This window comes from Tursiops truncatus, chromosome 7 (genome assembly GCF_011762595.2).
Source record: "Tursiops truncatus isolate mTurTru1 chromosome 7, mTurTru1.mat.Y, whole genome shotgun sequence".
Lineage (NCBI taxonomy): Eukaryota > Metazoa > Chordata > Mammalia > Artiodactyla > Delphinidae > Tursiops > Tursiops truncatus.
Genome location: NC_047040.1, coordinates 54127550 through 54152474, shown reverse-complemented (window position 1 = coordinate 54152474; position 24925 = coordinate 54127550). Strand labels below are relative to the sequence as shown.

Genomic DNA, 24925 nt, shown 5'->3' with positions numbered 1-24925 from the left:
AAAGAGAATGTCCAACTACGGTTGCATTTTTCTAGAGAATGACAAGATCTATGCCAATTAACTGTCTCTTTTCTAACATAGGGATAATTTGTCAACAACTACTATGTGCTATATTCTCAATTATTTTATCATTCAGCTGAATCATAGACTGCTAACAGCATTTCTATATTAAAAGGCATTGAGGCTGGGACTTTTAGGGGCTGAATAAGAGCCTGTGCTTGGGTATACCATGTTTTTAACTGACTCTATTTGGAGTCCTACCGTAATATTTTTCTTTTCTTCTCTGTGGAATAAAGAGAACATTTTATGACCGCCAGGTGTGTACTATTCCCAGCAAAGAAAGTTCTTATTTCCCTTCTTCTTCCCAGGAAATTTTCTTTAAATTTTATCCTGAAACTTGGCTGGCCTTTTGGTCACTTGGCCCCCAAACACCAAGTCCTTGGTAATATCATCTGCCTGTTCTAATGAGAAAACCAAGGACGTACTTGTGTATTTAATACCCCTTAGTGATCAGTGAGAGCTGGTAGCACTTTTAGAGATGGTTTAATTTATAAAATCATTCACAGGCAAGGAACATGAGGGATAGAGATTTTAGTTGCCATAATCCTCAGAGCTCTTCTGTATCAGAGCTAGGATTAGAATTCAGGTCTTTAGCACTTCAAAACAGTAACGTTTAAGAGGAGTAATACAGAATAGCCCATATATTTAAAACAAATGCTAATTTCTATTTCTGTTTGAATGCAAGATGATTAAAACAGGCTCAAATGCATGATATATTTTTATAAAATCAATGTTCCACTATTTTAATAAACATTATTAAAGGATTTCAATTAACCTGTAAAAAGATACAAGACAACCTCAACAAAAAGCCTATGTTTATCCAATTAAAAAAAAGAGTTCTATGCCTCTAGGTTCCTCAGAGCAACATCAGAATAGGGGCTGAGTTTTATCTCATCTACTTTATCTCCAAATGGCAATTCTAGATTAGACATGTAAAGTCACATCCATCATTAAAAAATTAAAATGACAGTGAACCTTGGTTATAATTTGCTTATTTCCAATAATGTACTATATAGCCAATGTCATATAATTTAAATATCAATGATACTAATTTTTAATATATGTGTCAATGTTATTAAAATAGCCATATAAACTTCGTACTGTGTTTGGAGTCATAAATATACTTTAATGCTTCTAACATGAACAACAAAGTTTCCTTGGTAATCTCTACTTACAGAAATGGCAGCAATAAACATTAATAATCGTCTAAAATTTAGATTACTTTCATTGCAAAACGTTTAAGTGATCACACTGTAACTCAAGTTTTTAGGTCACTTGAAACAGTATGCTCTGGGAACTCATTGGTAAACTTTCCAAAGGGCATTTAATGCTGGCATTGACTTGTTGGCTATTTATGCTCGTTGGCAGGGCATACAACTCTGAGTATAATTGCAAGTGGTTTCTGATTTCCCGCCCCCCCCCACCCCCCACCCCCCCGCCCTGCTCCACCCTGCCAAAAGAAGCTCTTAATGCAGAGAATGTTGTCTCCATTCTGAATAAATCTTTGGCATATTTTCAAACAGAAAAGCACTTTAGTCATTATAATCTGCCTGACCTACTATGGCCCTAAGAAACTTTGCTGGCTAGCACTATGGGCTTAGAATATAGAATAGAACATACTCTTCCGGAAACTATTTTGCAGAGTTCTTGGTGGCATTGCCTAAATACCACACGTTGTCAAAACTGTCTGATTAAACGTGTAATCCCTGAACCTAAATTCATTCTCAAACAGGACTGTACGGATTTCAGAATGATCCCTACCACTCTAACTTATTTTACTGTTTCTACTATAGAAATCTGTCAATCTATCTCAATATTCCTATGACAGTGTTGAATTTTTCCATTTTGAATCTTATAAATTTGGAGCACAGATGTCACCAACATGAAGTTACTGCATACAAGGCTTGAAATCTTTAGAAACCAAAGTATTCTCTAAAACAATGTTCCTCAAACTTTAATATGCATAAAAATGACCTGAGAATCTTGCTAAGACGTAGATTCTGATTCAGTAGGGCTGGGGTGAAATCTGAGATTCTTCATTTTCAACAAGCTCCTAGGTGATGCTGACACTGCTGGTCTTCTATAGCAAGGCTCTAAAAGACACACCACATAAAATCAAGCAGTTGACTTATGGCAACTTATTCTTTAAGATGTGTAGTTCTAAAGCATTTGTGAAAAATATTTTCCTCCTACCTTATACTAACTCTTCACTTAAAGAGAATCAGGTGGGAAGGGGAGGGGTTGCCACGTGTGGACACACAATGGAGAAATGTTCCTCTTTTCTACCAATCTGAAACTTTGCAGGTCGGCTCAAAGAGGCTAAGTCTTAGAGGTTTACATGACCATGTCTGCATACTAAACTGGAGGAGTCGTTCCTGAAGCTATGCCAGGTTTATCAGCGTCAGCTCCGATGGAATGGTCATAGGAGACAGATGATGATGCCTGGGATGACTTTCTATACCAAGTCTTTGTAAGATTTTCAGAAGATACCATTATGAATATAGATACAATTAGATGTATTTATATGCAAGTTTGTAGATACATATGGATGTGTATGCATATGTACATTTATGTGTGTTTACTCCAGAACAGAAGAAAGGAAGAGGACACAATTTTTTTAAACCAACATCACAGAGAAGACTACTAACACATAATTATAACTGGGTTTGCATTTCCTTCAATGGTTTCCATCCTTGGTCCCATCTGTTATTTAATCATATTGTTATAGCTATTGCTTGACATCTTGTCTTTATCATCTCACCAATTTATTGCCTTAGACAATATTTCCTGTTTGTGGCTGTCATGGAATTCAATTTCAGTGAATTTCACCAGCTAAGTTGCATGAACCTAAAAAATGTTTAATATGACCATTGGGTTAAATTATCTATGCAGTATACAGTTAGTTACTTAGTGCCAGGCAAAACAAATTCTTTATTATTTCATACCTTCTAAACTTTTTCCCATTAAAATTAATGACATGGTAAGAAAGTATAGGAGAAACGAATTCAACAGCTAGTTCTTTTTTCATGGTGAAAGACTATACCATAGTGAGAAACGATTATATTTGACTTTGGAAAACTGTCTTCATTTAATTTGATTACTGTCCTGTTATAAACAGATCACTATTCTGCAAGGGGATGTTAAATAGGAGTATATTCCCTATCAAATATTAAATACCATGAAAATTTTCTCTCTCGAATTGGAGCAACTGCATTCCTTAAGAGCATTTATGAATCAATATTCATACAAGAATAAATATCCCCTATCTGCAGAAGGTGTATAAGAAAATCAGATTAAAGTTATTACCTTTACAAGAATTTAATGTTAAATTACATTTTAAAGAATTCTCAGCGGAGCTAAGAATCAGGCAGGTAAATTCTACATTGTTTCCACGTACTTAGTAGACATAATATACATTTCATTATTTGCATGTATAAACCATTAGCAGTAAAAAAGAAATGAACACACAAAACATTTGTCCCTGCAGTAATCATACATGCTGTATAACCTTGAAAAATGAACTAGAAAAATCCATTTTTAAGAAGCCACACTCAGTACTTTATATGGAAGATACAAATACAATAGCCAATGGATTAAAAAAAAACCTGCTGCTTCCCAAGCATGATTTATGATATTGTTATTACATTTAAATAAAAGTAACCTCTAAGTTCTATTTAGAAATAACTCTCTGAATTGCTACCTAGGAGGAATTTAAATGGATTTATATTCGGAGCTGATATATTTGTATACAGATCTGAAGAGTATTTTCCCCTTGTTTATCAGTAATCTGGGAATCCTGTTTGGAAACACCGGTTTTTAATCATACATTTAAAAAACTGGAGAGTTGTGCTGAGTATTTTATCTTGTGGTATGCACATAAATATATGTCTGTATTATACCGCTGTTAAAATAAGAAATGTCTATTTTAACTCTTGGTCATCAGTTTCTCATGGCACTGGTACCATTAACAAGAGGTGTTTTCCTAACCTGATTAATCATACATCACCTGGGAATTTTATATATTACCTAATTCATATGGATAAGAACTCATACTAAGAAATAGGTGTACACACACACACACACACACACACACAAACACATACAAAGCACCAAGATCCAAAACTCTTGAAAAGGTTTTTATTAATTCACAATGACATTAATGACATGTGACACACTGTGCTGCATAACTGCTACCAACAATTTCTCACATTTAAAGAAACCGTATAGATTTTCCTAATTCTGAGGTTCTTTGTGAGATGGTGCCATCCCTTAACTTACTGAATTTTTACCTATGATGGGATAGAGTCAGAGCACAGAAGAATGGGATTCAACTGTCAAGAAAACCAGCCTCATAACCTTAGACTGTGGTCATGACTCCCACATGTACATTCTGTTAAGCCTGAGTCATTCTTCATGGTTCATGATCCATTTTTAATTGTAATAGTAAATCAATATTTGTGCAATTATATAATATGCTGCCATAGATTTGAACTAAAACTAAAACTATGACTAAAACTATGCTTTGCTTGCATATCCATTTATAAGTCCTGGATGGAGTTGTAACAGGGCTTCACTGTTTATATGATTAAATTTATAACGCATTTGATAAAATGTAAGTTTAATACTTGGCCTTTGTGGTACGTCAGTTAGTTTTCTTTTAAGTGGTAATGTATAACACCAATTACGTTTTAGACAAATGATATATATGACCAAAAATTACCTTCAAGAACATGGAAATGAAGAAAGTACTTATAGTTACCATCTAGAAAATACAAAATGATTAGTTTCATTGAAGTTTCCTGTTAGATGTAGGTACCAAAGTAGTCATTTGTTTTCCATCTTTTAATTAATTAATAGACCAATATATGACTTTATGAAACCGATTACTTTTGAAAGTATAATATAATGGCTGACATATTTTAGCTCTGATTTCTATCAAGAAACCTTAGAAATATACTAGCAGCATGAGTCCATCCTTGCTGATAGGAAAAGCACTTATCCACGGGAGATACATTCATTCTTGTAGTGCAGCACAGTACCAACTGATAAATCATCCACTCTGGGATTTGATGTCAGAGGCTAAAAGGACTCCTTTTGTTCTAATATTAATATGTTATTGTTGGGGAAAGCTCAGCTTTACAACATTGTAATTACAATGTCTTTCTAATTTTTCTCTTTCAGTGATAATGACAATGGCAGCAAACGATAAAGTTTATGTTCCACATCAAATATTCCCTTGCTCTGTTGAGCACTGTCTCCTTCTAATAATTTACCTCTCTCAAAACCCCCCAAAATAATGCAGGAAGCTGCAAGAAAAATAAAGTGTGAGATGTTGCAACTAGATTACAAGTATCCATGATGTCTGTAATCAATTGTTGGAAAGAGACAAATTCAGGTTGCCCACCTTTTGCCTTGGCCTCAAAAGATGCCTGATTCACCATGATTCTTTTATTGCTAACTCCCTGCCTTTCTCCTGGATACTATTGGTGCAGGCCTTCTGCTTTTGGTGAACTTGCTATATTTATTTATTAGTTCTAAGAGTTTTTGGAAGATTCTTTGAGATTTTATAGATAGAAAATCATGCTTTCTGTAAACAAAAGCATTTTATTTCTTCTTTTCCAATCTACAGAACTTTTGTTTCCTTTTCTTGTCTTATTCACTAGGTAGGACTTCCAGTACAATGTGGGCTGAGAGTGATGAGAGAGGACATTCTTACCTTCTTCCCAGTCTTGGGGTGAAAGTGTCCAGTCTCTCACCATTAAGTATGATGTTAGTTATAGTTTTTTTGTAGATGCTCTTTATCAAGTTGAGGAAATTTCTTCTGTTACTAGTTTTCTGTAAGTTTTTAAAAAATTATCATGAACACATACTGAATTTTCTCAAATGTCATTCCTGAAGCAATTGATATAATCATACGATTTTTCTTCTCTTGCCTGTAGATATGGTGGATTGATTGATTTTTGAATATTGGAGCAGCCTGCATACCTGGAAAAAATTCCACTTGTATGTGTAAGTTTATTTATTCACTGTTGGATTGGATTTGTTAGTACTGTGTTGAGAATTTTTGTGTCTACATTCATGAGTGATATTGGCCTATAGTTGTATTTTAATATCTTTATCTGGTTTTAGTACACTGTGGTATACTTAGGGGACAATGTTCATGTAGAAGATGAATAGTTGCTGACTGACTGAAATATACTAAGATGATCCCCTAAATCAAGAAGAGAACTGAGGCCTTGCAGCACAACCTGGGAGTGCTTATTGGCAGCACTGGTTGCTGTCTATTAGTGAATGTCTCTGGGAATTTTTTTTCCAGAGAAAGACGTGTATGGATTTTTCTAAAACATTTTGCATTGGTTTCCTCAGGCTGCTGTAACAAAGAACAGTCGGTCTTCAGTAGCTGCTGATGCAGAACCTGTGGATAAAGGAGGGTCCCACTGCACCATGCTATTTTATGTAAGGGATTTGAGCACTGGTGGATTTTGGTATCTGTGGGGGGAGGAGGTATCCTGGAACCAATCCCCCAGGGATACTGAAGGAGGACTGTACCACAAACTGGATGGCTTAAAACAACAGAAATTTCTTCTTTCTCAGTTCTAAAGGCTAGAAGTCCAAAATGAAGGCATCAGTAGGACCAGGCTCTCTCTGAAGTCTCTAGGGAAGAATGCTTCATTGCTCCTCTCACTTCTGGTGGTGGCCACCTCTGGTGGTGTACGGCTTGCAGCAGCTGCATTACACCAACCTGCTTCTGTCATCACTTGGCCTTTTCCCATGTGTCTCTTCTGTGTCTCCAGGTCTGTCATGGCCTTCTTACAAGAACACCAGTTGTGGATTTAGGGCTCACCCTGACACTTCAACCAGTACAGTCCTCTAATTGAATAACAAAAAAAGTCATGCAGACACATTTTATTGTGGCCTCTAACTTCCTCTCAGGGAGCTCCCCACATACGTTTCCTAGATGTGTAGGAAATTCATACTGCGAGGGAGGATAACAAAGCTGACTCAGTTGCCTCATCCCGATGTTTGGCTCTTTTTCCCCTCTGGTCCTATATTTCCCAACACTTAGTGGAACACAGCAGACAAATCTTTCAGGTTCCCACATACCCCATTTCCTCACAAGAATCTATCGGGGATTTTTGGTGGGGGAAATGTTCTTATTTAATCTGATAACCTAGACGAGGATGTGAGGAGAAATTCTATTACTCCTTTAAAAAGAATAGAAACGAATAAATGGGCGTTTAGGAGGCATCTTCTAGAGCTGCGTTAACTTGAATCAAAGGTAGGCCTTTGAGGGTCGGCATGGCAATGGCTGCTAGAAAAGACACTTTGGAGCAGATGGGCCTTTAGCCTTTCTGATCCTGCCAGGTACCTGGTTTCCTACTTTGCATTTCCAGCTGCCCTGCTTGCCAACAGCCTGTTTGTATGGAGGTTTGCATAATACTTATTACAAAGAAAGGCGGCTTTCTGGCATCATTAGAATAACAAGGGTTAGAGATTATTTGCCATGGATAAGCTTCCTTTGTATTTCATCTTGTGAATTTTTATCTTCAGAAGATTTTATTATATGATTTTTAATACTAATATAAGATAAAATGTCATTTTGTAGTTATTGGATCAATAAAGTTCTTGCAAAAGAACAGTTGCTGAATGACAAAGGGAAAAGTTTATTTCATTAGCCAGCTCTGGAGCTGTTATTTCACAAGTATTGTTATTAAGTGAGTTCTAAATGGGAAAAGAGACATAGCAGGGAGCCATCAGAATACAGATGGGAAACTTCAAATTATGTACCTATTATTGTTTTGGTTTAAAGAAAAGTCATCAATTTTTCCAGCAATGCCTATAGTTAAAATATGTTTTAATTTCACTAGGTTTTTATTACGTTAACTGGAAATATATGCACACAAACGTTCTTGTCTATACAATTCTTTCTGTCCCCTTGTCCTCTAAGGAGGATAGGGTGTTAATTTTATGGTATAAAAAAGAGGATCCAAAGAAGTGGATATGCCAAGTCCTGGCTTAAACAAATGAAATTTCTGTTGAACAGAAGGAAGAGCTATCTGGCCAAGCAGCCTCCAGAATCAAAGACTTGTTCATCTGGAGGAGTGTCATGCATCCAACTTTCACCCCCAGTTTTGGGTGGTTCATGATGTTATATAAACTCTCACCCACATAAGGAATAATGGTGTGGGGATTCTTGAGGAAAAGCCAAATTAGCAGCTTTGTGTTTCCATTTTGAGGCTGAATTCATGCACAGCTGATAACATTCAAATCTCATCTCATGTGAAGACAGAGGAGAAAATGAATTGTTGTTGCTTTGAGCAGGACACTGTTTCATTTTGTGAATACAAATTTTTTGGCTGTTTGATGCAGCTCAAGATTCTGCTTATTATAAATGGAAAACAGTCTGTCATGCTTTGGCATTTGCATTGACATGCACAATATCAGAGTGTACTAGGAGGAGATATTTTATTTTGTTTCAGCTAACTTACTTCATGGACACGCTTAAAATACTGTACCTACAACAGGAATGTCAAAAGCTTCAGATGGCAATTTCTAGTAAGGCACGGTCATGAATAAAAATAAGCAGAGTGGAACAAGATGCAATATTTTTTCCTTCCTTCATTTGGAATTCAAATAATCTAATTTTTTGGATTTGGCTGTTTTTAGATTTACACTTATGAATGAAAAGCCGGTTTTAAATAAGATCTGTTCGCAACCAGATGACTGAGCTCCAGCTACAATAAAATATTGATAATTTGTGCAATGTTCTAAAGAAGTACATAAATTCTGGTTTTGGCAGTTGGGACTTAGTCACTGAGAGGGGAGACACCCACTTCTCCACTCCACTGCCAGAGCCAGCCTATATCTTTAAGTTTAAAGTTTCAACTGGGGTGCAGCCCAGAGGCTCTGGAGGATTCTCACTTAAGTGTGGTAGGCTAGGTGAGGTTAGAACCTGATTCTGACTGGTCAATGTCCATAACAAGAAAGAATAATCAGGCGACAAAGAATATCTTTCTCTTTTGACATTCCCCCACCCATCTCTCCAAAAAAAAAAAAAAAAAAGAAGAAGAGACAAATCAAGCTATGCTTATCTTTGCTTACCTCTGACAACAATTCAAGAAATATTGAGTGTGTGACTATGTCTTAAGTGCTGGGAGTATGATGACGAACGGGGCTGTCACAGATGCTGCTGATAAGGATCTCTCGCTCTAGCCAGGAGACAGATGCTCACATGTGCGATTCCAGTGCAACTATTAAGGGACGTGACATGGTCAGCTCAGGTGCTGACAGGGCACATAGCAGGAACATCTACACTGGACTTGATGGGTCAGAAGGCTTCCTGGGAAGGTTGTGTCTCCAAAGGACCTGGAAGGATAAGCAGGAGTTAAGCCACATGAAGTTGGGTAGAATAGAGTAAGGGAGTTCTGGGAAGGAGGGCTGGAGAGAAGTAAGATCATGACAGGGTAAAACCTGAAGTTAAGTATCGCTTTATGGGGGGATTGGAAGGGATGGAACAGAGGCTGGGAATGGAAGCATAGGTACTAAAGGACCTTGTGTGCTACTTGAAGAAATTTAAGGGTGAAGTGGTTAGGAGGTTCTTGCAATAATTTACTTTAAGCCTGTGTCTTAACTATAAGTGATGGTTAGCATTATTGAATGAAACACCTAAATTTTCCTGCTTCTTTTTCCAAATACTTTAGATATTATAGAATATGCAAAGATTCAAATGTAAGGATTCCTATGGTAAGTTTCTCCTGGAATTGAATGTAAAAAAACTTTACCATCAAATGTTTATACATCCTTTTATCAGAAAATAAAAACTGGAAAAAATAATTTTGCCTTATAGGAAGCTCAAAACACATTTTGTGTTGCATTCCTTCAAGGTATCGAGTATATATTCTTTAAAATTTCTTTTGGTCATTTTCACTTTCTTGTTGAAAAGTGTTTTGATATTGCTAACTGTCCAGAATTTACTCTAGAAGTAAACAGGTATAAATCATGTATATATCTCAAAATAGAAACATCATGTCCATTTCCTAAGTTTTTCATTTTTAACCAATACTTTTGGTTCATACTTTCATAGGGGGAATTTTTGATCAAGACAAAAATGTTAACAGAAAGGATAATCACACTGAAATTAAAGTATAACCAAAAGAATAAGTGAATAGCTAATTATTCTTCACTGCTGTGGGGATTACTAGATAGTCAATAGCCCAGAAGAATATGTAGGTAGGTAAGTGGGTAGGTAGGTAAATGTATGGGTGGATGGATGGATAGATGATAGATAGATAAACAGACAGACAGATACACAGCTATCCGAACTATAACATGAATATCAGCATAATGTTTTATCCCAACATTTGAGCTCTAGGTGTATATGTATACAAATATATGATATATATAAGGTATATACATAAGCTATATATATCAGATATATGTATAAACCTTAAGCTTGATATAGAAATCAAATATATCAGGGACTTTATATGCCTTCTTTGGTCATCACCATGGATATATGTATATCCCATCCTGCTCCCCAAAGGATTAACATGTACTGGCATGCAACAGGTAAAGCAAACCAGTAATTCCCAGGCCCTAACAACCCCAAACCAAAAATTCAGCCAAGCTGGAGTTACTCAGTTTTCCTGGGTCTCTCTGATGTACACATGCTATTAAACTTCTGTTTGATTTTCTCCTGTTAAAAGAAACTCAACCAAGCTGACAAAAAGGGATGGGAGATCCCACTAAATTAACAAGAAAGAGATAGAGTGAGACAAGAATTTGTTACCTGGTCCTGCTGGCCCTCTTTGGACATAAGTAGGTTTTACTCTTTAGCTTCAAATGGGAATAGCAATTTGGCAAGATATGCACAATACTTGAAACTGGACGAAAAGGACAGGAGAATTAAGAGACTATGAATTCCCTAGGATGCTGTATATATAAGCTTTTAATAGGTTTCTGTCAAAATTTTTAAGAAAATTAAGAGATTAAATTTTTTCATTAAATTGAATACACAGCACAAGAAAATATATGCCAACTTTTTACTTAGCCACACATTTCACACCTTTGGTTAATATCCAGTAACTTTTTAATACCAACTTGAATATATTAAATTTAAATATTTGTATTATTTGTAGACAGGCTTTACAGCAACATAATTAATGCCTCCCCTTCATCAAAAATCTATAATGAATATTCTTTCAACTAGAGATTTTACCCTAACATGACAAGACTACATTTAAAATCTAAAAACAAATGCCTCTCTTATACATGTTTATTTTTTAAAGGCACTAAAATGATGATCCTCTTTTCTGAATAATATATTTCAGAAAGGCACAGAACATTCTTCAATATTACAGTGGTAATTATAAGAAAAGGATAGAATTTATCTTGTCATCCTATTATATACTTTTTCTCTCCCAAGATCTTACTAAATGTATCCCCCTGAGTTTAATTTCAAGTCTTTGAAAAAGATATAGTCTTAAGAAATTAGAAAGGAATTTAAGCTCCAATTCAGAAAACATCATTTTCCTATATGGAAATAGTTGGAAATCACATACTAACACCATCCTTTAAGTTAATATTCAAAAGAAACAATATCTGAAAGAAAACAGTGGGCAGAAGGCAGTGTGATGACAAATTACAGTAAGCAATACAATTACCCTTAGTCTTCATAGAGTACTTTCCATTTTCCAGATCTTTACCAGACATGAAATGAAAACCTTCAGTTGCCCAAGAGGTAGATGATGAACCCATTTGCCAAATGGGAAACTGAGGCACTACTATGCCTTCCCACAGGCTGTAAAAATGGTCAGCAACAGAATCAAGATTAGAAGCAGGAGAAGCCGGTTGCAGCTGTATACACATGGCTGCCCAAAACATGTCAACGGAAGGACAGAAATACTGTTGGTCCACCTCTGCGGCTATGCTCTATCTTGCTCTGTGACACACACAGCTGATGGAGGTTTCAAACTCCATTTAAGGCTAACAGCACATCTATTCTCCAATGTCAAACCCATGAGATGAACAGGAGGAATGATTATTTGCAGTGCCATCCTCAGACTCAGGAATGTAGGCTATGTTGAAACTACATAGAATGTATTTCAATAAATGAGATCAAGACATGAAAAGCAAAATTAAAGGACATCTTATGCAATAATGAAAATTACAATTTTAGTTCAACATTTCTACTCTTATTCTACAAAGAGATGTTTATGCGTACAATTAAAAATAGATTATCAAACAGTTGGATTTGAAATAAAACACATCTGCATGCTGATGTGAGACTTGATCTGAATGCTCTTAAATTAGGAGGGAATAAACAGAGTATAATTTGACTGTGTTTTATACTGAACACATCTCTTTTGAGAATACAAAATGTATCCTTATTCGCTGCTAATGATTTATTGAGCTCTTCAAATACATTAAAGCACTAAAGAAAATTGGATTATTTCACCGAGCAGTGGTATTCCAAAAAAGCAATACGGCCAGAATGGAGGTACACTGGGTGGGGGATACTTGGTTGGGGATGCTTGGTGGGAGATGCAGGAAAATAAACAGCAGTATTGTTGTCCTTTAGGCTCATAAGAATGACGCCCATTGGTGCCAACCGCGCAGTTACTCTGTGAGTAGCCAGTACATTAGGGACACGCTAACATAGATGACACTCAGCAGGATCCAGTTTATTCTGGTGATGGGCGGCCTGCGGTTACCTGTCACGTGGAGGATGATATTGGAAGAGAGAATGCCACTAGAGTTTTGGGCCCGAGCCACATAGAGGCCCGCATCTGCCTCGCATACCTTCGGAATGAACACCGAATGTCTTGTCTCCTTGTGTAAAACCTGCAAGTGCCCATCTGCAGACAATTTCTGGCCCTTCTTGTACCTGAAGCAGAGAGTCAGTTTTTAGAGTCAGGATCACTGTTTATTCACATCATTTCCAAGTTCTAATAAGCACTGCAATTCGGCCCATGACTACTGCAATATTCTCTAGCATTAGCAGGAACTCTGCAGCAACCACAAATCCCAGTGGGGCTGTGTATCCTTCAAGCAGAGGCTGTCAACTGGTAGCCATAGATGTGCTTGATGGGCTCAGACTGTGTTTTTTAAAAACTGAATTTTTGGACGTTTATCAATTAGAATATTGCATACGAAAATTCAGATATCCAACTCCTCTTAAAAAAACTGGGCCATCTGGTCACACTGGGCCACCATCTGCTCATGGCAACAATTACCCCAAATGGGAAATGGCACCTTCTATTTGACCTGTGTCATTCTTTCAGCCACTATGAAACAGCAGCTTGTGACTCCCCATCAGACTCATCCCGTAAGATCCGCAGGAGAATGCCAATGCGCCGCTTTAGAGGAAGGTACTTACATAGCACTTCCTGGCGAGATGAGTTCATTTAATTTTTGTGAATTAATTTCATTAGAAAAAAATAATTTCTAATTATAAAAGGCATTTATTCAATTGGATTACTACCGTTAATGACACGTTTCTAAGAGTTTCCTACGAATATGAGCACTTAGCTGCATCATTATACAAAGCAAATGATTTGTTTATTTTGTATACTCTAGGTTCTTGTTTATTTATTTATCCCCATGTTCTTCCACACAAGAAGTGGTGACAAACCTGAAGCATTTTCTATTCCCGTTGCCTAGGTGATAATTTTGCATTTTTCTGAGTGTCCTAAGAATGATTCCCTGATAGTTTGCCAGTTGTTAACTGAGCAAAATTGTTGTAAATTTGAGGGCAAGGTATTTTTTCACAATACTGCAGCAGTTCTTCAACAGTAAATACTAATCAAGTCATCTTTTGTGTGGACCAAAACAAGAAACACTTCAGACAACATTTTTCTTTGGAGTGAACTAATATTTAATAATGAATTAAATGATAATATTAAATAATAAATTTACTGATATTTAAATTCCTAAATACAAAATTCCTGATCTGTAAAAAACATGCAATTGTAAAGACAACAAAATAAGATAAAAAGCATAAATGGCTGCACTGTAACCCAAGTGCAATTTCTTTTAATAATCTGAGAAACGAACATTTTCTCATAAACTCTTTAGAGAGCTGATCCACACTTCAAGTACCATCAACAGGCACACACAATAATTGAAAGAGTTAATTTAATGTTTACTGAAATAGTATGATAAATAAATGCTATTTTACTTAGTTTATAAGTATAAACTCATGCTCACGTATTTGTAACTTTGTCCTCAAATAAATATACTTAAGGTTGAAAACTTGAAAAATTTCTAAACGTTTAAAAGTAACCCACATATTAAGAAAGTTAGAACTGCTTTTATGATAACAGTGATATAAAACCTGTGTTCTGCCGTTTACTTTCATTAAAACAAATTGGCTAAAAATGGTGATGTGTCTAGAGTAAAACCACATTGTTCACAGCTCAGTTATTACATCACCTTTCAAAAACGGCTTTATTACCTGTCACTAGAAGCAACTGTGAAAGAAATATTTTTATTCCATCTTTCACATTGAAGAAATGTAAAAGAAGAAATCTTAGTGAGATAAACAAAGATTACAAAAGTGGCATGTGTGACTCTGTTGGAAGAGGGAAAAGATGGAATTGGTAAATGAGAGAAAAGAGAAAAACCCAAATGCTTATGTTTTTTAATTGGATGTTAAACCAAGTAAATGTCATGCTTATGTAGGAATAAACAATAGGAAAGAAGTTCAAGCACAACCTTTAGAAATGCGGAATGTTAAACTGAAACCAAAAAATAGCACAACTAAGTTGCAGTGCTTTTGGAGTTGGTTAAATCATTATTTTATATGGTTACCTTTTCTTTAAGGGTATCAGCCATGCGGCTACAAAAATGAGAGTCGGGGGTTCGATGTGAGATTGAATCATGCAGCGTTGCAGTGACCTAGAATATTAATCAGCTACCCCTAAACCTTTAAGTTAGTGCACACAGAATGATTTGCTCAGTGATTCAATTTGTTTCTGTTTATGGCTTGTCGTTATAGGCTACCCACCATGTCAGTGTAGGCTCTGGAAATCCTGTTACTTCAACTTCCAAAGTCACTGGAGAACCTTCCATGACAGTTACATTAGACAAGAGCCTGGAGAAATTAGGGGCCTGGCCAGCTAGGCTGACCACGCTGTTCTTTGCTGAGGTAACTTTAATCTCTTCTCTGGGAACCATTTGCCTCTGACAGGCCTGGCTGGGGCCTGGCTGAAACCCGAGACCCGAGCATGCATCCTGGGAAGCATGCAGCCTATGTCGGGTTTTAGTGACGTTATTATCAGCATGCGTTTTCTCCGGTGTTTCTAGCAAACTTCCCTGAGCCTGGGGGTGCTGTTGCAAAGCTCGCGCATGCACTTCACCGCACATGCTCTCTGGAGGTTTAACACTGATTCTGTGGAAGTCAGTACTCTCTTCCGGAAATCTTCGGGATGTTAATGGGGGCTCAGCTTGGAACTGGGGGGAAGGCTTCTCAAAATGACTCGAAAATGTTTCTCTCTTATCATCGCAAGCATCAGCAAAAGCAGCAGGTGGCGGAAGGCCAGATTCCGGGGCCTCCCCTGGACCGCTGGTCCCTGTCTGCATCCCGTGGCTGCTTAGGTGCCGGTGGAGGGACGGGAGGGCACGCGCCTCCAGCTCCATGTCAGACGGAGCGAGGAGGGAATTGGGGCTTTCCGGGAGCGGAGGCAGGGAGACGTCATCGGGCGAGACACAGTCATATTCTTCTCCTGAAAGCACATCCACGGGCAGGAGCAGGCCTTGGACAGCACCCTCTGGGCCGGGGACCAGCTGCTTCACTTCCCGTGGAACCTGACCCTCTCCTGCTTTATTGACCGCCAAGTCGTCCGCTGGCTTGGCCTGCTCCTTCAAAATGGAAAAGTCAAAGCTTCCAGTTAGTGGTCGAGTTTTCTTTTTCCAGATCTCAAAGTCAACCTCAGAGAGACAACTTGAGAAGACCTGCAGTGAGTGACAGCTGGGGCCCTGGCTCTGGCCTTACAGAACTTGAAACTGTTTGTCTGCTGAAGCTCAGCACAGCCCCGTCCCATGACTAAGGAATCGGTGTAAACCGACCTCCAGCCTCTGAGTGAGAGGTGACAGACCTTGCGACACAGAAGAGAGAAAGCCCTGGTTCTCATCTCTCATGATGCAGTCTCGACTGGATCCACGTCTTTCCAATCATGATCTGAGGAGTCTTCCTCTGCCAGCAAGTTCTGGTTTGGTTTATTTATCTGTCTACACTTCACAGCATTCGTGGTTCCCATATATCAGATGTTCCCTTTTAGGTGATCCTCAGACCCTCCTAGAATAACCCTCCTTTTTTCTCAGGAAAGCCATTCTTTTTTTTTTTTTTAAATTATTGTGGTAAAATATACACAACCTAAAATTTACCATTTTAACATTTTTTAAGTGTACAGTTTAGCGGCATTAAGGACATTCACGGTGTCGTGCAACCAACACCATTGTCCATCTCCAGAATCTTTTCATCTTTCCAAACTGAAACTCTGTGCCCATTAAAGACTAACTTCCCCTTCTCCCATCCCCCAGTCGCTTCTACTTTCTGTCTCTATGAATTTGACAACTATAGGTATCTCATATAGAGAAAGCCAATTTTAATGACTGGTTTTATTTTCTAAAAGCCCCTTAGTTTTATTCTTACGATGAAAAATATCTATTGAGCACCTATTATATACTAGGTACTGTGCTAGGCATTGCAGAGATAAATGGTGAGTAAAAGTAAATATAATCCTTCCCTCTTGGAGATGACGGCCTAGCAGGGAGGTAGATATTAAGGGAACAATCCCATGTTGTGGACTTTCACAGGAGAACACACCAACATACAGCAGAGGAACACTTGCCACTTGTCTTTCTGTCCCATGTGGAGCATAGGTCATTCTACAAGACTGAGAAAAACAGTGATCCATCTCACACTGTTCTAGTATTTCTCTCCACTTACTGACGTCCATCTCTGGTTTGAGAAGAGGTTCAAATAACCCTTCTGGCATAGACTCAAAAGAATATTGAAGCTGAAAGGGATCTCATTGATCCCAACCTACTTGTTTTATAACCACTTCATTCTTTGCCTTTCCTCAGCATTTTGGGCACATTTTTCCTTAATTAACAATTACTGGTTTTTGTCCTGTGGCTACTACTTGCACATGAGAAAGTTATGTCTTGCCTTGACTTTGAGTTCTTCATTTTAGCCCATAGTCCTGTTCTGGACATATACTTTACAGGTGATTTTTGAGAAATAAATGTGTTTTCAGATTGAAGACTAGAAGCAAACCAAAACAATGTTCCTTCTACTATCCCACAGATATGACTTACCCTCAGAGAAAGCATAATCCCAGCTGAGAGAAAGTGGTTTCCTTCAGCCATTTAGAAAAAGTTTAAACCCTGGGTCTAAAGTCAGAAGTTCTTAAAAGTTTTTCTCATTAAAAAAATTACCAACGGGATAAAATATTTGCAAATGATGTGATCAACAAGTGCTCATACAACTCAACAACAACACAACAAAAATCTCCCAATCGAAAAATGGGCAGAAGATCTTAACAGACATTTCTCCAAAGAAGACATACAGATGGCCAATAGGCACATGAAAAGATGCTCAACATTGCTAATTATTAGAGAAATGCAAATCAAAACTACAATGAGGTATCACCTCACACCAGTCAGCATGGCCATCATTAAAAAGTATACAAGTGGGCTTCCCTGGTGACACAGTGGTTGAGAGTCCGCCTGCCAATGCAGGGGACACGGGTTCGTGCCCCTGTCCGGGAAGATCCCACATGCCGTGGAGCGGCTGGGCCCGTGAGCCACGGCGGCTGAGCCTATGCGTCCGGAGCCTGTGCTCCGCAACGGGAGAGGCCACAACAGTGAGAGGCCCACGTACTGCAAAAAAAAAAAAAAAAAGTATACAAGTAATAAATGCTGGAGTGGGTGTGGAGAAAAAGGGAACCCTCCTACACTGTTGGTAGGAATGTAAGTTGGTGTAGCCACTATGGAGAACAGTATGGAGGTTCATCAGAAAACTAAAAATAGAATTACCATATCATCCAGCAATCCCACTCCTGGGCATATATCCAGACAAAACTCTAATTCAAAAAGGTGCATGCACCCCTATGTTCATTGCAGCACTATTTACAATAGCCAAGACACGGAAACAACCTAAATGTCCAGCGACAGATGAATGGATAAATAAGATGTGGTACATATATATACAATGAAATACTACTCAGCCATAAACAAGAATGAAATAGGGGCTTCCCTGGTGGCTCAGTGGTTAAGAATCTGCCTGCCAATGCAGGGGACACGGGTTCGAGCCCTGGTCCGGGAAGATCCCACATGCCGCGGAGCAACTAAGCCTGTGTGCCACAACTACTGAAGCCCACATGCCTAGAGCCCACGTGCCACAACAAGAGAAGCCTGCACACCTCAAAGAAGAATGGCCCCCACTCGCCGCAACTAGAGAAAGCCTGCGCAGAGCAACGAAGACCCAACACAGCCAAAAATAAATTAATTAAATAAAAATTTTAAAAAAAGAACGAAATAATGCCATTTGCAACAACATGGATGGACCTAGAGATTATCATACTAAGTGAAGTAAGTCAGAAGGAGAAGGACAAATACCACATGATATCACTTATATGTGGAATCTAAAATATGGCACAAATGAACTTATCTATGAAATGGAAACAGAATCACAGATATAGAGAACAGACTTATGGTTGCCAAGGGGGAGGGAGCTGGGGGGAGGGATGGAATGGGAGGTTGGGTTTACCAGACGTAAGCTATTATACATAGAATGGATAAACAACAAGGTCCTACTGTATAGCACAGGAAACTATATTCAATATCCTATGATAAACCAGAATGGAGAAGAATCTAAAAAAAAAAGAATGTATATATATGTATAACTGAATCACTTTGCTGTATAGCAGAAATTAACACAACATTGTAAATCAAATATACTTCAATAAAAAAATTACTAAATAAACACATATTCCGTAGGGAATGCCCCTCCTTCTTTTGGTTTTCCTACCACAGCTTAGTGCCTCTCCTTCCATCTCTCCCTGAATGTAGAATGTTTATTTTCCTTTTCTCAGAGACTTTGATCCTACAACCTCCTGTTCAGACTAAGGATCTCCTCTATGCCATTCTGACAGCCTCTGTTTGAACACTTTTTCTGAATGGGTGCTTTCTTTGAAAAGAAGTTTATGCTTTATTTGTGTTAAGAATAACTTCCTGTATTTATCACAGATCTGCCTTCACTCAGTATCCACCAATACATCAGAATTGGCCTCTTGGAATGACATAGAAGATGTCCGACTGCTCTCCTCTTTTAACAGCCCTTTGACTATTTAGAGAATTGGTCCTGCAACCTCCAGGTCTTATTCTGCCTTAATTCCTGGAACTTTCTTCATTCTGGTCACCTTCGGAGGTCCCACTTTAATGAGCTACAAACTCCTTCATGGGAGGGCAGGGACATTTGTTGATCTGAGGGTCATGCAGGGGCAGGCAACTCCTCAATGACTTCTATGGGTAACATAGGCCCCTCTGGAAAACAATAATGTGTAAAAATTGAAGTTTTGCAACAGGCTTAGGAGGAATTTGGATAAAAGTCTGGGCTAGTTTCCCTACTCCTCACTCGCTCCTGCGGAGGAAGTGACTTACCTAATTGTGGGTTTGGAAGAAGAGACTGAGCCTGCTCAGCTCTGTGTCTTTGAGTCCCTCTCTTTTGGATGTGCCTTCCATCAAGTGGGTGCATCCACACTGGCTCTAATGCATGAAAAACCTCTGTAAGGGAAGCCTCTGTTGTCTAGCTGTGCACCCAAGTGGCTGAGGAGACAAGTCTGTCTCAACAGAGATGAAGTTTGGGGAAACCCACTAGAAAAGTCCAAGCCCTGTCCTCCAGTCCAGCTTTTACTGGTTACTGATTCCTGACTCCTGTGTCTCACTTTCAAATGGTGCTAAACTCAAGAAGGTAATCCAAGGATATTACTTTTTTTTCACTCCCTATAATTCCTGAAGTAGAAAAATACTTTCCACCAAAAATACACTACCGGATAACTTCCACTGACAATAAGAGAGAGTTTTCTCAAATCTTTTTCTAGAAACATTTCAACTTATGTTTATTTCCAGGATTTACTTACTTTTCAGGTGGAAAGTAATCAGTGGAATCATCTCCTTGATCTACATGATATGTTTTTATGAAAGTGACTTTATTAGTTCTTTGTTTGTTTTTATAAGAATCACATGGGACTATTGATTCACAATGTTTTTAATCAACTAAAATGTCCTACTTCCTCTGTCTATTAATACCACTGATAAAAGTGTTGAACACTGCAGAGTTTAGGACAAAGCCAACTGTCTCCCCAGGGCAAGGCAAACTGTCTTCCAGGTTGACACTGATGAACTATTTAACACGCTTGGGCACAATTATAACCTGACCAAACGCCCATTCAATTCACATTTCTCCACTTACCTTAAGAGACATATCGTGAGTGTGTTTATCAAATGACTTCCTGAAACCACAATAAATTTTGTCTATGGCACCAACCTAGAGTTTTCTATTAAATAATCATCTCAGAAAGCAAAATAAGGTGAATTTAACACAAGTTTTTCTGAGTAAATCCCTGTTGGCTTTTGACACTTCTGTCTTTATTCTCAAATGCAAATAGGTGTTCAGTTTTTAAGTCACTATGGAATTCTACAAAAATCACTTTTAGAACTCACTGAACTATAGTTTCCTGGGTATACTAATTTTCCTTTATGAAAATGGTTTCCAGACATTCACATATACCAACTATCTTTTATATTTCTCCACCATAAAGCCATTTTTTGCTATTCGGAGAAAAAAAGTGTGTTTGTGTGTGTGTGTGTGTTTCCAGAAAGGGGTAGATAAATCTGTGTATCTCAGCACAGACAGGGAATATTTGTATCAATCTGATGAGTTCTGGCAACGTGTCTGGGAAACTGATTTAACTCACCAAAACATCGCTCATTCTCAATTTCTTTCTCGTATAGCCTTGGCTGCTCTTTGTCTTTGTTGATTCCTTTTTCTTTTCCCACCTTCTAAAAACATGAATGATGTGTAATCTTGTCTTTAAGTTTTCTAATCTTCTCTATATACTTTTCCACTCAAAGATCTCACCCTATGAGATCTAATGATCATTAACTTTTAATTAATATTATATCTAATGATCATTAACTTTTAATTAATCCTAAATCTATAGCCTTAGATCATATCTCTGTCAGGATTTCTGAACTTTCATTTCCACTGATGGACATAATCACTTGACTCTACAATCACTGCCCTGTAGGCAAAACTCTCTCTCTTATTGTCAGTGGAGCATCTGGAAGAGAAAATATAATGATACTCTACATCCATTGAACTAAGTGTGTAGCACCAGTTCTCCAAGTCCGTAGGGTGGGGAGCCATGTTTGTGGTAAATTTAAGGGAATTCCACAAGGCTTTATCTTCTAAAATGTCTCCACAATAGGTAATCTTATCTTGGTTTATGATTTAATGAAGGTAAGTGGGAAGTGGATAAAGAAAGATATTGAACATAGGGCTTGGTCTATGAAAGGCTTTTCTGGGGAAGGCTCTTGGAAGGGGATTTGGGCAGTCAAGGAGTGACTTGGTACCCTTAAGCACTTGGGGAGGACAAGGTAAGAGAGAACAGAAAGGTGGTGAAGAACCTTTTGCGCCTCCCATTATTTTCCAAAGCAAATGTCTCAAGAACATCTTACTCCGCTTACCAGGTGATCAGGATTACTGGAAGAGGGCCCAGGGACTGTCCTCACCCACTTTGATAAGAGCACTCCACTGAATTGTTTGCTATGAAAGCACTTCCATGCTGCTACTTTATTAATCACTGTGTAATAGATGAATGGCAAGAGGGAAAAAATTTGGCATGGGAATCTATAGTATCATTACAAAACAGCTTATTTATATGCAGCAGTTTCTTGGAGCTCCCTTTTGGTCTTGTGGAAAAAGTTACATGGCTGAAATTCAGGAGAATTGGGTTGCCTGCCCAGTTCTGACACTACTTCCTGTGAATTTTGGAGGGCAAAATATTTAATCTCTTTGGGCCTCAGTTTCCTCAACTGTAAAATGAGATTTGATCAGATGATTGTTAAATCCCTTCTAGCACTAGAATTCTGTAACTCTAAATGCTGGTATCATAAGCCTTACATAGTTCTGTGATTTTAGGCAAGGCTTTTAATACTCTGTGCCTCTGTTTAACCTTAGGGGTTTTTAGATAGTCCTGCGGATTCAGCTTCAGTGCTCATCTTAGGGAATAAAACACCATCGCTAATCTGTTAGCAGTGCAATGGGCACTGCATTTACTGAATTGCTTAATTCTACCAACTGTATTTTTTGCGTCAGAAAAATGAGAAGCACTTTACTATCTCCAGGAAAAAATCCTGTGATGAACATTTTCTTGTAAGAGTTTGGTGGAATTGTTCTTTCTGACTCAAATAATTTTCTGAGAAAGAACAATACCATTTAAGGGTATCACAATTGAATGCAGTGATTCCCACATAAGCTTTTCACTTGGTGCTTCTTGTTATCTGCCCACATGGTGTTTCATGAACTTGTTACAGCTGACCTATAATATAAATGATAGAGACAGTAAGAGGGTAAATGTGGTTGAGCTGTTTAAAAGTGAAGATTACTGCTGCCCTTTCATTTTGCCAATTGCACGAGAACATATACATGAAATGAGGTCAATGAGAGATCATAGTGTAATTATGGATTTTCACTTTTATCCTAAATATCTGATGATCTATCATGTCTTTTAATTTACGTTAAAGTAAAAGTGATTTCTCAATGAAAGAAAATCTTGCTTTTTTTATTTAAAGGAATCTGTTTCTTTAATTTTTTTCTAAGAAAAATAAATAAAAACAAGAAAGCCAGTTTTACTAAGTATAAATGAGTGTGTTTGCTTTGGCAGCAATCACTTTTGTTTCTAATCTTACTAAATGTGTGTGGTTGACAATGTAGAAAAGTGTGCATAATTAAAAAAATAAATAATATGTTGTTGGATTTAGTATCTCTTATAACTTAGTTAAGAAAATGTGATGCATTTAATGTTATTCTTTATTATTTCGACTAGTTAGTCTCAGTCAAGGTTGATTTTGCTCCCCAGGGGCCATTTGATAGTTTCTATAGACATTTTTGGTTGTCACAACTGGGTGGAGAGCGGGTACTGCCGGCCAGGAGTGCTGCTAAACATTCTACAATGCACAGGACAGCACCCACAACAAAGGATTCTTTGGGCCAAAATGTCAGTAGTACCGAGGTTGAGTAATCCTGGTTTAGACAATCAGAGTAACCAAAGATCATTTGATATAAGGCTAAAGTCCAACAAGATGATCAAGGTGTGGCAGCTTTCCTTTGCCTCAGAGAGGAATCAGGGTTTAAATGCTACAAGCCCATCCCATGAAAAAAGCCAGCTTGCTTAATTAATGGTACTTGCTGCCTGGTGGTTGTGTAATTGCACTAGACCTTGACATAGATTTAACCTGCAGAAAAGGACATATAAAGAAGCTCTTAAGTACTGTATTTAGTTTAAGAAAAGGTAAGTCTTTCTCCATGAGATGACTGCAACAAGTGGGGAGAAATTTTTTAAACTCTCATGTCACAAAGAGTATATTTTATTTTATTTGGGAGCAGTTGAGAAAAATGTCAACTCTGCTTGCTCTTTCAGTTCCTTGGGAGAGACACAAACATTGGGAGCAAACTTGGCAAAGCATAAAGTCAAGAGCTAATTATAGTCCAGCAGCTATGAATAGATAGTGAGCAACTTATACTGAAAATCCATCATGATGTGATTTAAATAATGCTTTTGAAATGCATATGCATTTTGTGAATATTTGCAGTTCTTGCTGCATGCTTAATTTATCTGTAATGCATAGGCTTTAAAATAATTTAACATTTCTCTAAATACTTTAGTATTTATATTTCAGTTGCATTCTATGTTTTAGTACATATGAAATATCATCTTAGAGGTAGAGTCTATGGCAACAAGATACAATCTATCAATAATTTCATGTATTAAGGTTTTCCAGGGGGTAGTGTAAAACAACAATGTCATAACTTGGTGGTATGATAAAGAGGGAGAAGTAAAATTTGAAGTTGGGATTGAAAGGCAGCTAAAGATGGGAGAAACAAAAATAGTTTGGGGAGATGGTGTGGTGTTTGAATGGCTGTCCCAACGCCACTGTGAAATGCTATGGCTCCAGTATTCAGTGGGAGGGACTCAGAGGGAAAGAGCACAGATGAGAGATGAAGGACTAAGTAAGGGATAGAAAAGAAGGGAAGAGGACACTCACATTTCATTTACACTGGAAGATTCAGATTGATAATAAGGCTTCAATTCATTTTTTTTCAATGCACAATGACTCTAACCTCAAAACAAAAGTAATGAATATCTGAGGGTACATAGTTTTCTTTACCTTATTCCTTCCTTTATTGAATATTGTCTGCTTATTTCTCCCTGGTTCTTTTAGTAGGTCAATGCAATCATCGTGGAAGCCTTCCAAATTCAGATTCATCTTTAAAACGTTTCCCTGATGTACAAAGTGAAGCTTAGTGAGAGCCTGGGCCAGGAAAGTTGGGGGAACAGTGCCACACAATAACCACTTGGAAGAAAACATAGACCACTTGCAGTCTTTCAGTAAATGTATTCCTCAAGAGACTGGCGTACTCCCACGATGTGATTTATAAAATTATCTCTTCAAGCTCACAGTTCCCTTCCTACCTCACTCCTTTGATAAAGTTGATTGCCAGTAAAAATAGGTTGTTCAAAGGCCCAGCTGGAAAAAAGTCATTGTTATAATAGGATGCACCTACAGGAGCATT

General features: G+C 37.8%; 1 protein-coding gene across 8 annotated transcripts in view; it reads right to left on the bottom strand.

The window, feature by feature from the left end:
- Nucleotides 1-3393: 3393 nt before the first annotated feature.
- The window catches only part of CCDC141 (coiled-coil domain containing 141), a 217586-nt gene continuing 196054 nt past the window's right edge, over nt 3394-24925 (bottom strand). For 3 of the 8 annotated variants that reach the window (XM_073807529.1, XM_073807525.1, XM_073807526.1), the window contains 4 exons: nt 24520-24633; nt 15068-15921; nt 9163-12946; nt 3394-6930 (listed from right to left, as the gene is read on the bottom strand). In XM_073807529.1, the coding sequence (XP_073663630.1) occupies nt 12679-12946; nt 15068-15921; nt 24520-24633 (1236 nt within the window). In that variant the 3' untranslated portion in view covers nt 3394-6930; nt 9163-12678. Of the gene's footprint in view, nt 6931-9162; nt 12947-13912; nt 15922-24519; nt 24634-24925 lie in introns of those variants that run through there. The other 5 variants (XM_073807528.1, XM_073807527.1, XM_073807531.1 and 2 more) reach the window with 5 other exon arrangements.